Source organism: Uranotaenia lowii, chromosome 3 (genome assembly GCF_029784155.1).
Source record: "Uranotaenia lowii strain MFRU-FL chromosome 3, ASM2978415v1, whole genome shotgun sequence".
NCBI lineage: Eukaryota > Metazoa > Arthropoda > Insecta > Diptera > Culicidae > Uranotaenia > Uranotaenia lowii.
Genome location: NC_073693.1, coordinates 94,420,857 through 94,437,501, shown reverse-complemented (window position 1 = coordinate 94,437,501; position 16,645 = coordinate 94,420,857). Strand labels below are relative to the sequence as shown.

At 35.1% G+C, this 16,645-nt stretch overlaps 1 protein-coding gene across 1 annotated transcript; it reads right to left on the bottom strand.

The window, feature by feature from the left end:
- Positions 1-14,029: 14,029 nt before the first annotated feature.
- LOC129757588 (NPC intracellular cholesterol transporter 2 homolog a-like) lies at positions 14,030-14,728 on the bottom strand. Its single transcript, XM_055754859.1, has 2 exons — positions 14,560-14,728; positions 14,030-14,472 (listed from the first exon to the last, which is right to left on the bottom strand). The coding sequence occupies exons 1-2, from the start codon at positions 14,720-14,722 to the stop codon at positions 14,093-14,095; spliced, it is 543 nt and encodes a 180-aa protein (XP_055610834.1). The 5' UTR covers positions 14,723-14,728; the 3' UTR covers positions 14,030-14,092.
- Between the last annotated feature and the right edge of the window lie 1,917 nt (positions 14,729-16,645).

Here is a 16,645-nt window from a genome sequence, read left to right as displayed (position 1 = left end):
GTCTGTAAAGCCTAAATCGGCTAAGACGGTGTATGTCTTAAAAAAAAAAAGAGTACATGTACTCTTAAAAGAGTACGTATGGTAAGACACAAAAAAAAACCTTTAAAAAAATATGTGTAAAAAAATATGTTTTTTTTTGAAAGAGAATTTTATTTGAAGTTCTTATTTGTTTATCTTTATTTCAATAGAATCAAAAAAAATCTTTTTCAACTTTTTATCTTTTCTGTTATCAATTCTGTTGCCAAAATTCAGTTAGGTATTAGAATCTAATTTAAACTTTAAGACCCGTAAATAACTTTAAACAGGACTCAAATTCAGATATCAAAAAATAATACTATTTTAAAAGTTTTCACCGGCTTGACAGTAATTTATTTGTATTCAATAATGCAATGAATGGTGAATATAGAATTTGGTTGACAAACATTTAAGATGAATGATCAGATATCAAACTAATCATTAAGTTTAAGTGATTGTCCAGGAAATTTAACATAGAATTAAGTGTTTACTGGAGGTTTGAAGCAATATGAGGTCCTCGGAGCCTAAAGGGTAAAAAAAAATTCTAAAAATCTGAAAAATCACGTAACATAGTTCAAATATGAAGAATCGTTTGACATGATTAGATCAATCTACCAATTTTACACTTAAAATACCCCTTACCCCTTTGGCTTTAAGGGACTCATAAATTTGAATGAATTATAAGTAAGTCTGGCAACAACATAAAGCCGAAGGGTAATGGTTTTTCAACGATCCAGATTATCATTTTTTTTAAAGATTTTCTACAAATTTCCGCAGGGGGGCGTTGGACTCAAAAATTTTGCAAAAGGGGGCGATGAGTGAAAAAAGTTTGAAAACCACTGTTCTATATGGACCTTCAATGTAGGTAACGTCCACGATAGGTACAGGGTTGCTAGCGATTTTTCGTTTTGGAATTCCAAAGTTTTTCCCGGTTTTTACCCGATTTTTTTACGGTTATAAATGATGGTTTTCCCGATATTTATTATACTCATTTTTTGACATAAAATCATGGTGAATAAAAAAAAATTATATGTAAAGGACCTCAAATTTCTAACCATTGTAACCCAAAATTTGTTAACCGGTTAGAAATCTTAACAAATACTTCGGCGTCTTCCAACACGTAGTCTTTTCGTATCAAATTTACAGGTTTTCATGATTTTTTAACGAATCTAACGAAATTTGCATCTATTCTATGTTTTCTTCACAATTTCAACAATTTGGCAAAAATAAGTCCGATTAAATTGATCTGGAAACTATAATGTAGTACGTTTAAGCTACTGTGAAATTTTCTAGAATTTGTAAAGAGTTCTAGAAAAAAAAAATGTACAGTTTGTATAGAAATATGTAAAAAATACATTAATACATAATATCAAATCAATTTGAATGAGGATTTTTCTTACAAAACATAAAATCATCAAATTGCAGACAAATATTTTTTTTGTACATATGCAAAGACATGTTTTAGGACAAACTGTTTTTAAATACAAAACAAAGAATAACTTTAGTAGTAACTTTAGTCATTTGAACTAAAGATTCGTGAAAATATAGAATATCGTATATGAGACAGGGCTGAACTTTAATCGTTTGAATGTAAGATATTATTTTTTATCAGGGTAAAGACCTTAGATTTCGACAGGAGCTTGTTTTCGATATTTTTTACAAAAGACATATACTGCCCCTACTTTCAGGCGAAAAAATCCGCCTTTTCTGTTTTGGACTTTAAGCATCATTTCACTGAAAGAAACATAGTAAAGTAACTACACCCGTGGAATTTCACATATGGGACTGTTATGCGGGTATATTTCATATGGGGCAGTCACAAGTTGATATTTTTTTCAAAATTTCTAGAACAAAATCTCTTTTTTTATTGTTTCATATTGAAGTCTTATGTTCAAAATGACGATCTGTCAGGTTAGATGAAAAATGACGAAAATTCATATGGGACTGTTATGCGAGTAGGAGCAGTATATTCCAGCGTAGGAAACTTTAAGCAAATGTTTATCGTAGGAAGAATTAAAAACTAAATACTTGCGATATAATGCTTCGTTCCTCAGGTCAATTCATTCGTCTTATGCTAAATTATTTGATTTTGGCTATTTGCTGAATCATTTGACGTCGAAAACTAAAACTGGTACAGTCGAACCTGGATAAGCGAGAAACCTCTGTAAGTGATAGAAAGCACCAAGTCTCAAGCTTTTCAAAGCACAAAATCTTTTTATGTGGGAGTTTAACACCTCTATAAGCTAGGGTCATTTTTCTCACTAGACTTATTGAATTAGAGAAAATACCACTTTTGTATTGAAGTTTTGGTACCAAAATGATATTGGATTACAAAAGAACAAATATTCATAGTTCTGTATTGAAACTCACTCGAAAAAACTTAGAACTGATGCATCAACTGGTTTCTCATAAATCAGTGGATTTTCATCAAATACACGTTGAAAAGTTACATTTCGGATCATTTTAATGTATTTATATGTTGCTGACCCTCTAGAAAAGAGAAACTGGTTATGTTAGAAACCTCTTTAAGCGAGAAAAAAAAGTTCAGCCCTTTGGACTCTAACTTATCCAGGCTGGACTGTAGTTAGTTTTGTGTTTAGTTTTTTCGATAATAGTTTCATTATAAATTATTTGAGTTATGCTTGTAAGTGTAGCACAATTGCGGAGAGCGAAAAAAGAGATATCTCATATTGCTACGCAAATGTTTAGAAAAGCGATTCAAATTTTGATGGTTTACTAATGAACTAAAATAAGTGTTTATGAGATAAATCTATATCTAGACTGTCAAAAACTACTCTTAAATCTAAAATTTAGAAATAAATTTAAAAATATATTTGAAATTTCATAAAAAAATTTCAATCATGACAATTTTCCCGGTAAAGTGCGAAAATTTCCGGTTTTTTCCCGATTTCCCGGTGACGCGATGAAATTCCAAAGTTTTTCCGGTATTCCCGGTTTTCCTGGTTCGCTAGCTCTTCCCTGTAGATAACACACAACTTGTTTCGATCGATTTCAACTTCATTGAACAACGACCAGACCTGTTTTGACCAAAACATTGGCGCATTGAACAAAAACTAGTTAGTAGAAATCGGTTGAAACCTGTTTCTACTTACGATTGAACGAAGCTATTGTTCTTGATCATCATGGAGAGTGCTATCGCTTAATCGGAGAGCAAAAAATGCCATATGATATTTCGGATATTTGTAGTGGTTAGTCGTTTGACTTTCATTCCATGCTTGTAAATAATCATTCCACATTGTTTAACCAACCCATCCAAACATCGTCCGGCGCTGCTGAGCAGCAGAAAAGCTAGATTCTTTAGGTATACTACTCCGTTGCTTGCATATGTATTAGTAGGGCAACCAAAAAATAGTTATGGAAATTCCACAGAAATGTATGGACATTTTTTAAAATGTTAGTTTTCTTACAAAACTACATATTAAAATTCTGAAAAAAATATAAAAATGTTCACCAAAGTATTTAAAATGTATTAAGCGCTTATGCGGATGGAAAACATATTTTTAAAGTGGATTTTTTATTAATCTAAAATCATCGCTTTTTGCAGAAATCCTTAAACCTGAAAGTTTTTTTTTAATTTTTTAGGACCTAAAATAAAGTATCATTCATTACAAGTTGTAACCAGTCATTTTTAAGCATATTTTTAAAACTATATATAAAAAAAATGCTTTCCAAAATTCGAATATTTGGCTGAGATACTGCTAAATTGCCAAAGAAAAACTATCTCGTAGTCATGATATAGAAAGTTTTTGAGCATACATTTTACTTATTGCTACACAAGGTATTTCAAAGAATGCGAGTAATTACTTATTTGGCCAATAAGACCCCTCAATGTTGCATAAATTTTATTTTTGTTTCAAATCCCATACATATCGTTCGAAATTTAATAACTATTTTTGACCCTGAGCCGTGTATCTGTCGATTGAGGTTAAGCGCAATGTTTTACCTATTGATCTATCTATCTTGGCTGAACAGCAGATTTTTTTTCTACAGGAGAGAATGAGTGAACAGAAAAGATTACCTTTCTAGCGTAACATTTCAAAAGGACGAAACTGCCAAATGTAAACAAATCGAGTTAACGGTCATTCTGGATGTACGCGGTTGCACTTTACCTAATTAACGCGGTTTCATCTTAAAATCACTAAAAACTTCAAAAAAAATAATAACATTCATTTGGGCGAAACTTCCTGGTGATGCATTTTCGTTGGAACGTGAAGTTACGCCTATTCAAAATGGGGTTAATTTTTCTATTCGTGTAGGGCCAATAGGCGTAACTGAGTTGACCGTGTGTGACAAAACGGCCTAATTAGTTTTTGCGTGTAGGGGGGCGAAACTTCAAAACCAAAACAAAAACGGCCGATCAATTGGGCGTAACTTGCAGGCGTATACTGAAATCGAAAACAAAAAAAAAGGCGAAACTCGAAAATCTCTGAAATTTAGTAAAAAAAGTTAAAGATTTTGATAACCAACGAACAATAAGTGAATATAATGCAATTTTTTTTTATTTTGTCGAACAAAAAGTGGTCGATTTCTTAATAGAATTTGATTAGATGTTCCGAAATTTCAAACGCGTTTTTCTCGTTTCGAGCAAACTGCTAGTTTCGCCCTTATGAAATGTTACGCTAGCTTTATTCATTGAGCCTATAGTCAGATCCCGGCAACGTTACACGATTTGTCTATGTATCGTGTGACATACATCTTTAAACTAAGTCTTGGTGAATCTCGTTTTTAAGCTTTTTTTCCTCAGATTTAAGCTTTTTGCCTTGAGAGCATAGGAGATGAAAGCTCAAATCTGAGAAAAAAAAACTTAAATCTGAGGAAAAAGCTTGGAGATGTGCTCCACACGGATTGTATAACGTTGCCGTTGCCTATAGTCCTATTTGCCACTAGTAGTATTCGTGTCATAATTCGACACTTTTTAATTTTGGGAACATTAACATAAAAAACGACCGTGTTCGTCGGCCGACTGCTTGATTTTTGCACTGGAATTTGACCAGTCGGCTGTTGCGTTGTATTTGATCGCATTCGTTTGATGGCAAGAACAGTGAAACTGATGGAAGCAGACTGTGCGACTGTCAGAAAGAATGTCGATGATTTACAAGTCACAATTTGTGATTTATTAAATTACATGAACCATTTTATGCCGTCGGTGAATGGCGACTTCAACGTCGAGACGCTTATGAACGTTTGTGACGTAGCAATCAAACCATTGAAACAACTGATTCTTACACTTGTGCAAGGGTACTCTTGTCCCCACCTATAGATAAGTCACATAGCCATCAGGCGTTATTTGACTTCCAAGATACTGAAAGCATTCTACCTTCTCCACCTGTAGCCCAGCTACCATGAAACTAGAAGGACTTCCTGCGATGACCTCCATCGACTTGGTCTTCCCGACATTTACCTTGAGACCTGCTGCTTCGGAGAGGTCGTCGAGTTTGCTCTGCATGTCTTGTTGTCGAAGAAGACACCGTCTAGCGGAATCTTGCACAAAAATGCCTCGTACTGTGCTTCAAAAAGATGGACTAGCTCTTCAAGGGCTTTTCTACTTCTGAGTGCAGCCCGAAGGTATTCATGGTTTCGATGGTCGAATGTTTTTTTTTATTCATGCCACGCTGGTTACCGCCCTCACCAGCTAACATGAAATCGTAATAGAAATGATAATCCAAATCGAATATCAAGACATTTTCAATAACCATCGTAAACAAGTTGGTATTGAGTGATTTTCTATCATTCATTTACGACAAGCTTTGCCCAAAAAAAGTTGAATCGGATAGCAGTTTAGTCAATTTGTAAATATGTCTAAAAAAAGTTGAGAATATGCTAATTCAACATTTGCGATTTGAGTGAACTAATTTACGGTAAATGGGCTGTCATTCAATTGACGCTCTATCCGGTCTCCACCTTTGACCGGTTCGTAAAAGGAGAATCTCACATATAGAGCTATAGCGCGGATCATATCAACTGAAGAGTTGGCATCGTGGTAAGGTATCGGACAGCCAATTCGAAGGACTGAAGTTTAAATCTCGGTCGTGGATATTTTTTTTTTCGTTTATTTTGCTTTTTGTGGGAAAATCGAATCGATGGAATCTTGTCATTGTAGATATTTCGCCTCCACTTTTGTAGCTATATGCTATTTTGGTAAGTTTAATACAATCCTTTCATCTGGTATATTTGTTTGAGTAATTCTGTTGTTCCTGTGTTATACCTTCATAAATGTTTGCTGGGTCCTTTCTTCGGGGCCTTTGCGAGGAAATGACGGTGCAACATCTGGGCTGGTAAGGCATGGTCGGCTTTGAGTTTTTCAGCAGGAATGTGTGGTGAATCCGTACAACTATTGGGCCCTTCTTCTTTCCCATTTTAATTTTTTTTTTAATCACTCGCGGCGCGAACAGCAGAGCATACTGTGCTCGGTAAAGCTGGTTTATAGACTGACGAACTACTCATCAATGTTTTGTGGCATACACGCACAACTTGTTATATCTTATCTATACACGATCAGATTTTAAAACCTATTTTGTCTGAATAATTTTAAACCATTGCAATTCTAAAATTATTTGACGCTTTTCTTCCAATATATATATAGTTTTTCAATTATTTTCAGAAATTCCCATTAACTCCTGGATTGTACTACCACATTCGCCCCCTTCTCTATCCTAACGGGACCTTTTTAGTAAAGAATCGTCTAAATATTCCTTTTTTTTTGGTATTCTTAATTCTAACGCTAAAAATGACAACTTTATTCCTTATCATGAAAATTTATTAGTTGTTATTGATATATGCCTCTTGTCTCTTCATTCACAAATCTTTACATTTTTCTTGGAATTTTTTTCAAGTCTTTTCACTAATAGTACCCCAAGCAACCAGAATTCCCTTAAAAATGTTCATAGAAGCTTAATCAGCTCTCATTTGTGTCTGAAGAGAATGCTTATCCGCTTAAAATTTAAGATCTTAAAGCTACTTTGAAGTTCGTTTAGGTGGCTGTAGAGAACGCTATTCAGCATCTAAGAGAATGTCACGAATCTTCTACGCGCTGAGAAAAAAAATTGACAGATTGCTTAGACAACCAGATGACAGGTTTCTATGTTGCCGGACTATCATGGTCTATTACTCATGATTCTCAATTTTGACCACCGCTCTTTACTTTCTATGTTTGACAGTCGAACCTTCATTTTTGACGCTTGAAGCTTAATCTTACGACTCTTGACTTTTCCACCTCAGCTTCTTTCCGTCAACACGTTGCCTATACTACATGACTCTCAACTTTTAACCTTCCTATGTTTGACCCTCAAACATTCATTCTTGACGCTTGACTCTTAATCTCACGACTCTTGACTTTTAAACCTCAGCTTTTTTCCTTAAATTCGTGGTCTATAACTCATGACTCTCAACTTTGGGCTTCACTCCTTATTTTCTATGTTTGACCCTCGAACCTTTTTTCTTGACGCTTGACTCTTAACCTTACGACTCTTGACTTTTCAACCTCAGATTCTTTCATTCAACTTGAGGCTTATAATTAATGACTTTCAACTTTTGACCTTCGCTCTTAACTTCTTATTTCTGACCCTCGAACATTCATTATTGACGCTTGACTCTTAATCTTACAACTCTTGACTTTTCAACCTCAGAATCTTTCTTTCAACCCGTGGCTTATAGTTCATGACCTTCAGCTTTTGACCTTCGCTCTTTACTTCCTGTGTGTGACCCTCGAACCTTCATTCTTGACGCTTGACTCTTAATCTTACAACTCTTGACTTTCCAACCTCAGCTTCTTTCCTTCAATTCGTGACCTATAACTCATGACTCTCAACTTTGACCTTCACTCTTTACTTTCTATGTTTGACCCTCGAACCTTCATTCTTGACGCATGAATCTTAATCTTACGACTCTTGACTTTTCAACCTCAGCTTCTTTCCTTCAACTCGTGGCCTATAACTCATGACTCTCAACTTGACCTTCACTCTTTACTTTCCATGTCTGACCCTCGAACCTTCATTCTTGATGCTTGACTCTTAATCTTACAACTCTTGACTTTTCAACCTCAGCTTCTTTCCTTCAACTCGTGGCCTACAACTCAAGACTCTCAACTTTGACCTTCACTGTTTACTTTCTATGTTTGACCCTCGAACCTCCATTCTTGACGCTTGACTCTTAATCTTACGACTCTTGACTTTTCAACCTCAGCTTCTTTCCTTCAACTCGGGGCCTATAACTCATGACTCTCAACTTTGACCTTCACTCTTTACTTTCTATGTTTGACCCTCGAACCTTCATTCTTGCTGCTTGACTCTTAATCTAACGACTCTTGACTTTTCAACCTCAGCTTCTTTCCTTCAATTCGTGGCCTATACCATATGACTCTCAACTTTGACCTTCACTCTTTACTTTCTATGTTTGATCCTCGAACCTTCACTCTTGACGCTTGAATCTTAATCTTTTAACTCTTGACTTTTCAACCTCAGCTTCTTTCCTTCAACTCGTGGCCTACAACTCAAGACTCTCAACTTTGACCTTCACTGTTTACTTTCTATGTTTGACCCTCGAACCTCCATTCTTGACGCTTGACTCTTAATCTTACGACTCTTGACTTTCCAACCTCATCTTCTTTCCTTCAATTCGTGGCCTATACCACATGACTCTCAACTTTGACCTTCACTCTTAGCTTCATTTGTTTGACCCTCGAACCTCCATTCTTGACGCTTGACTCTTAATCTTACGACTCTTGACTTTCCATCCTCATCTTCTTTCCTTCAATTCGTGACCTATAACTCATGACTCTCAACTTTGACCTTCATTCTTTACTTTCTTTGTTTGACCTTCGAACCTCCATTCTTGACGCTTGACTCTTAATCTAACGACTCTTGACTTTCCAACCTCAGCTTCTTTCCTTCAATTCGTGGCCTATACCACATGACTCTCAACTTTGACCTTCACTCTTAGCTTCATTTGTTTGACCCTCGAACCTTCATTCTTGACGCTTGACTCTTAATCTTACGATTCTTGACTTTTCAACCTCAGCTTCTTTCCTTCAACTCGTGGCCTATAACTCCTGACTCTCAACTTGACCTTCACTCTTTACTTTCCATGTCTGACCCTCGAACCTTCATTCTTGATGCTTGACTCTTAATCTTACAACTCTTGACTTTTCAACCTCAGCTTCTTTCCTTCAACTCGTGACCTATAACTCATGACTCTCAACTTTGACCTTCACTCTTTACTTTCTATGTTTGATCCTCGAACCTTCATTCTTGACGCTTGAATCTTAATCTTTTAACTCTTGACTTTTCAACCTCAGCTTCTTTCCTTCAACTCGTGGCCTATAACTCATGACTCTCAACTTTGACCTTCACTCTTAGCTTCATTTGTTTGACCCTCGAACCTTCATTCTTGACGCTTGACTCTTAATCTTACGACTCTTGACTTTTCAACCTCAGCTTCCTTCCTTCAACTCGTGGCCTATAACTCATGACTCTCAACTTTGACCTTCACTCTTTACTTTCTATGTTTGATCCTCGAACCTTCATTCTTGACGCTTGAATCTTAATCTTTTAACTCTTGACTTTTCAACCTCAGCTTCTTTCCTTCAACTCGTGGCCTATAACTCATGACTCTCAACTTGACCTTCACTCTTTACTTTCCATGTCTGACCCTCGAACCTTCATTCTTGATGCTTGACTCTTAATCTTACAACTCTTGACTTTTCAACCTCAGCTTCTTTCCTTAAACTCGTGACCTATAACTCATGACTCTCAACTTTGACCTTCACTCTTTACTTTCTATGTTTGATCCTCGAACCTTCATTCTTGACGCTTGAATCTTAATCTTTTAACTCTTGACTTTTCAACCTCAGCTTCTTTCCTTCAACTCGTGGCCTATAACTCATGACTCTCAACTTGACCTTCACTCTTTACTTTCCATGTCTGACCCTCGAACCTTCATTCTTGATGCTTGACTCTTAATCTTACAACTCTTGACTTTTCAACCTCAGCTTCTTTCCTTAAACTCGTGACCTATAACTCATGACTCTCAACTTTGACCTTCACTCTTTACTTTCTATGTTTGATCCTCGAACCTTCATTCTTGACGCTTGAATCTTAATCTTTTAACTCTTGACTTTTCAACCTCAGCTTCTTTCCTTCAACTTTACATTCTATGTTTGACTCTCGAACCTTCATTCTTTACGCTTGACTCTCAATCTTAGGACTCTTGACTTTTCAACCTCAGATTTAAATTCTCTTGGGATTTCCCTAGAATATTTCTTTTTTTCAGCTTTAACTCTGTCTTGTTTTTGTTTTTCTTTTTTTTTTTCTAATGATAATTCGATCCTGCCTATTCTATTTCACGATTTGTTTTTATCTGTGGCACAATGGTAATTCCAAGCAATCACTTCATATTATTTACTTTGGGTGCTTGGATCATGCCATCTTTTTTTTTAAGTTTTACATGTTATATGATGGTAATTCCAAGCCATCACTTTTAGTTAGTTTGGGTCATGCCTTACCATGCCATCTTTTATTTTTAAATTTCAATTGAGCCGTGATGGTAATACCAAGCCATCATTATAGGTTACTATGGGTCATGCCTTTCCATGCCATCTTATTTATAAGATTCAATTGTTTCAAGATGGTAATTCCAAGCCATCATTTTATCATTACTTTGGGTCATGCCTCTCCATGCCATCTTTTCTAGTATAAATTGTTTCATGATGGTAATTCCGAGCCATCACTTTAAGTTACTTTGGGCCATGCCTTTCCATGCCATCTTTTTTCAAAGATTCAATTGTTTCAAGATGGTAATTCCAAGCCATCATTTTATCATTACTTTGGGTCATGCCTCTCCATGCCATCTTTTCTAGTATAAATTGTTTCATGATGGTAATTCCGAGCCATCACTTTCAGTTACTTTGGGTCATGCCGTTCCATGCCATCTTTTTTTAAGTTTTAACTGTGTCATGATGGTAATTCCAAGCCATCACTTTAGAATAATTGGTTCATGCCTTTCCATGCCATCTTTTTTAGTTTCAATTGTGTCATGATGATCATTCTAAGCCATCACTATTAGTTACTTTGGGTCATGCCTTTCCATGCCATCTTTTATATTTAAATTTTAACTGAGCCGTGATGGTAATACCAAGCCATCACTTGTTATTTTAGATCATGCTTTTTTTTCATGCCATCTTTTTTAGTTAACTTTTCCATTTTTTTATTGATTTGAATGTATTACGTTTTCTATGCCTTGATTTTGTTTAAAAAGAATTGCATTCATATTCCAATTCTTTCATTACTTTCGATTGGGGTTATGCTTCGTTTATGTCTTCTCTTATTTTACTTCTAGCCATTCATAATTTAAATATCTCATCGTTCAACAATAAAGGTAATTGAGTGTTCTTTAATTGTTTATCATTGATTAACTTAACTTTAAATTATCCGGAGTAACTTCTATCAAAAATTCATTGATAGACAGAAGTATGGTAAAATATACTTTTGGTTATCAAATCTGCTACTCTGCAGTTTAAATACCTTCTTGTTTACAATATCTATTTTATCATGCATTTTCATGTCCGCCTTTTCAAAATATTGGTTGAGTCATGCCTTCTTTACCAAAATATTCGTTTAGGACTTTTCTCAAATTACCATCTGTTCTTTATCCTTTTAACTAATCTTCCTTTTTTTTACGTTGGCAATACGACCATGCTTATTGATGTCATTTTCAAGATAAAAGTCTTGTTTGAATGTAAAAATATAATTAATATATATGCATGATAAGGAAATTTCTTATATTATATTTTTATTCTTGTGTAAGTTTTTTAAAAAGAACTGAAAAGTAACCTAGTTGATGAACAAAAGTGAATAAATGCTTTCAAATTTCATAAAAGCTTTTCGATTGTTTAATTTTAATAAAAGTAATTTTGAAACATCATTGGCCATTTTGTAGAAGTAAACTTATGAAATTCATAACGTTTTTTTTTTTTAATTTTTTTTCAAAAGAAACGAATCGCTAAAGCTAGTTACTGCTTGATCAATAAATACTTTTTTGAGAGTACTCAGTTGAATATGTTTTGAAGAAGAACAATAATTATTTCTGTTGCTTTATATACCTTTTCGTTGTGAAATTAGAATTTAAATTTGAACACCGGTTCGACTAGTATCGACTTAAACATTGGTTGAATGATCTGTAATTTACCGATCGAAACTAATTTCTATCTGTCATTGAACAAACCTGTTGCTAATTTTGAAAATTTGACCGATTTGGCATTTCACTGTGGATTCACGTTCACGTTCACGTTCATGTTCGCATCCGAGTTCCCAAGAATTGTAAACCGGGTTTTACTTTCTACTCTTCGCTTTATTACTCTTCACCCTTTGCTTGCTATCTTTTTTAACTCCTTGACCTTGACACTTTCCTCTAATTCAAAATTTATTTGGTTTACTTTTATTCTTCAGCCCTTTGGATCTTAAAACGGCTGAGGTTACTCATACAAACAAACAAACTAACAAACAAAAAGAAATACCTGTGTCACAATTCAGATTTAAAATTGAGTCATGTTCATTCGGTGCAGTCATTACAAAAGCCATATTGAGTCTATTTTAGCCATTTCACAACATCGTTTCGACTAATTATAAATGATAAAATATTATCTATGCTTTTTTTTTATTTTTTTTTTTATCTTATTCTCAAAAAATAGTTTATACTAAATATATCTTCATAGACATTTCATTTCAGTTCGATTGATATGCAAAGATTTTTGGTTTTTTTTTCTTAACGTGTTTCTACAAATCGACAAACATTTAACAAAAAGTCTAATTTTATTAATTTCAAATGTCATTTAATACAGTCCAATTGAAGCAAATCGTAAATTCCATTTTTTTAAGAATATCTTACTTTTACTGTTTGACTTCTCACTTTTTTTAATCACCAGTTTCACATTAATCCAACAATTATATCCGTGTAGAATAAGGTCCTCATCTGGATCTGAAACAGAAATGTCTTTTTGTTAATAGACGATCGCTGATAGTCAACTAGAAATATGGTATAAATTAGCATACTTACGTGACTAATCTTGCCTTAGTCGTTATTGCGAACACGTTTAACAAAAAGATTCAAATAACATTTAGTTTTGAAATTCGAATTTGATTCAACTTTTTTAGAAATAAACATTTCAACCTCAATGCCCTCTGAATGTGATTGATACAACTATTAGCAGACTTACCGAACTTGTTTAGTCAAGACGCAACATTCAACTACAGCGCTATCTATTGACATTTTTATTTATTTATCAGAATCACGACATCTATATTTGAAACCAAAACATCGATCTTAGATTTTCTACAAATGGCGGCACTTTAATCAGCACCTAAATTGAATCAGAATTCAACAAAAGTTTTGTCTTTTTATGATTTCGTACAAAAAAAATACTTAAAGAGTGTCCGAATATCGATCTACTGTTGAATTACCAGCATTTTTCACTTTGAGCTGGAATTGTTAATAATTTTTTTATTAATTGATAAATATTGTCCATAATTTGAAAAAAAAAAAAAAATTCTCGATTCGAATTTTCAGCCGACGTGCATAAGATTGATTGGCAGCTTCGGTTCTCAACTGTTTGCTGTTAACCTTAAAATAAGTACTTACGTAGCCTTAATTCGTTTGGTACTGTGAAGCTGTTTTATCAGCACGGTAACTTACGGGGAGCGGCATAGGTTAGCGGATGGATTCACTCAACCTACCGATAGAATCACAATCCTGCCTACCTGCTACGCCATTGTGGTGAATCCGTACAACTATTGGGCCCTTCTTCTTTCCCATTTTAATTTTTTTTTAATCACTCGCGGCGCGAACAGCAGAGCATACTGTGCTCGGTAAAGCTCCGCACAGAATGCAATTGATTCTTTGTTGGATTTCATATCTTTGATTGCCGCTTCTGTTTTAGTTGTTCCAAGTTATTAGTCATTTTACATCATTTTTGGAGATTTGTGAGAAAAGAAAATTTAACTCCTTTTTCAATGTTTATCACTGTTTTTTTTTTTTTCGAAAACCTAACTTATCACTTAAACATTAATCACACCACCTTGGCCTGCACCTTGAAACAGCTGACGACCTGTTCGTCCTGATCTACCAGCTTCAGCTCCACCTCGACGGCAATGGCCGGATAGGCCTGCTGCACCGGCAATCGCAGCTCGTATCGAACATCTTCCTGGGCGGACAGCGGACAGCGAGTACCCTGGAGCCACTGGCAGGCGTCCTGGCGATCCTCGGGCAGCACAAATGGTACCGTAACTCCCAGGGCCTTGGCATGAACCAACGGTTTCAAAGCCGTCACCGGGGAACCGACGGTGAAGTCCACCAGAGCGACCGCGTCCTTACCACGGCCCAGTTCACAGGGAATTTGGCTACATCCTTCGATGTTGACTGCGACCGGTTCCGGCACGTTCTCACCACCTGTAGGAGAAGAATCAGATTAGAAGACTTTTTCTTCATGCCAAATTCAATTCGTGAAAAATTACATAATTCGAAAACTTTACTCACATTTCAAAACCGGGATTACATCGGCAAAGGCTATCGGCAGCAGAACTGCCACAACTAGTGCCACGAACTTCATTGTGATTGGTATCTCAATCGAAACTGACCGATTGAACAAAACTGTAGTAGCTTTAAATAGTGTATTTATCAGTTGCCCAGATAAGTCCATCAATACATCGGTTAGTTCTGCTTCCAAGATGCTCTCGGGAAGGCTTTATCTGTCGTGACCGGTCGTTATCTCGGAGAATCCAGAAATTTTTTCAAAGGTAAAAGGCGGGAGTTTTGCCTCAAAAGTCAAGAGGCCTGGACAATCCAAACCTTAAGGGTTCCACTTGACGTTTGAAGTGCGAACAGGTGGCTGCTCAAGCTGCTTCGGAAAACGGTGCACCGTAAGTCGAGTTTCCCACTTAACTACAATATATGAATCAAGAAATCGTTGACTTTGATAGCGAGCATTCAAAAATAAAAATACCTGAATTTGCATTGAAAATTGTAAGTACGAATTTTTAATTTAAAACGACTATAATCGAAACAAAAACAAAATTTTAATGCCTAACACGTAAACGAAATAATTGATTTTTATACCCTACTCGGGCATCTACGAGGAAATTCATTTTACCGAAACCATTATTTACCGAACTTTCCCAGTTTGTTCGGTTTACCCGTTGTTGAAAATTATCGATGTTCGCTTTAAATTACCGAATTCAAAACCTTTGTTAGAGAAACCTTTTCTTTGCACAGAAAATTGCCGTTGCAATAAGGCAGCTTTATCATAAAAAATATTACCGAAAAAATTGAAAAAAAACTTGGTGATTTTCACTCAAAAACCGGTAATAATTACGAAATTTCGGTAATTTTAACCGAAAGCTCCTTGATTCTTACCGATAAATCGGTAGTTTTTGCCTAAACATTTTTAACTATGACTGAAAAGCGAGTCATAATTACCAAAAAAACTGTAAAAATTTTCGGTAATCTTTGGCCAAAAACCGTAAGACGTTCGACATAAAAATTTTCAATTGTTTCTCCTTGTTTATCTCCGGGAAATACAGGCGAGACTTTTCAACGAAAAGTATCTGGTTGGAAACCTGTCAGGTGACTGTTCGTTTTGCTGACCATTACAAAATTTTCCCACCAGCAGTCCGAATATTTTGCGCACGATTTGACCACCGTATTTTGTTTATTCACCGATGGGCAGCTTTCTTACCTTGTAGAAATGAAGTCAGGTCTATTTATAAGTCAGCTACACGAACCAGTCAGAAAAATTGGACTTTTTTTTATCACTTCCTCTATTCATATTTTCAAATTGGGCTCACATTCCTCTCACTTCATGGAATCAATAACCTTCACTTTAATTCGAATTTTAGCTCACTATAAGGTCCTTTAGGACTTCCTTATCGATTTACCATGTAAACTTTGGTCGAATAGTTGATTTCCAGATGTTTCTGGGTCTCCTACTGAGACTTTTCTGGATTTTGTTTGATCCTGCCCCAAAAAAAATTGTCAATGAATTTCAGTATTGGACCATATCTCAAAAACCACTTGACTGATTGTCACCAAATTTTGTTCACGTACACATTACATTACAAGGTAGCTTCCCTGAAAATTTCATCAATTTCCATCGATACATTCGAAATTATTCAAGAAACAAAGTGCTGCCTTTTTTTCGAATACACTCCCTAATCAAACACAATTGATAGAATGAAGTTTTTAATTTGAAATTGGTTTTCGTGGTTTGGTTTTGATCACCGCACTTTTGTATGCTTTTCTTCGATAGATATTTTTCGGTAATATATGTAAGACGAAATGAAAACTGCTGTTTTTCTACGTTTCGGCCTACTGAATTTCAGCCATCTTCAGAAAAACTGTATTTAAATAGGTAGAAAGTATGTAATAAATATTACAGTTTTTTTTAAAAAAACAATGAAAAACCAGCAACAATTGAGAAATTTTTGAAAACAATGCGAATTTTGTCATTTTTTGTAAATTTGTAAAACTTCGTCTATTATGTCAAGTGACAAAAATTGGCAAAAATGTGAAGTTTGGTAAAATTTTCCAAAAGGATTATTTTTTATAAATGGACAAATTTAATGAA

What these genes read in the sequence shown, in the direction of transcription:
- LOC129757588 (XM_055754859.1), bottom strand. Translation starts at nt 14,722, where the DNA reads ATGGACTTATCTGGGCAACTGATAAATACACTATTTAAAGCTACTACA. An exon ending in TGTAATCCCGGTTTTGAAAT is followed by an intron (nt 14,473 to 14,559) that starts GTGAGTAAAGTT and finishes CTTCTCCTACAG; the next exon opens with GTGGTGAGAACGTGCCGGAA.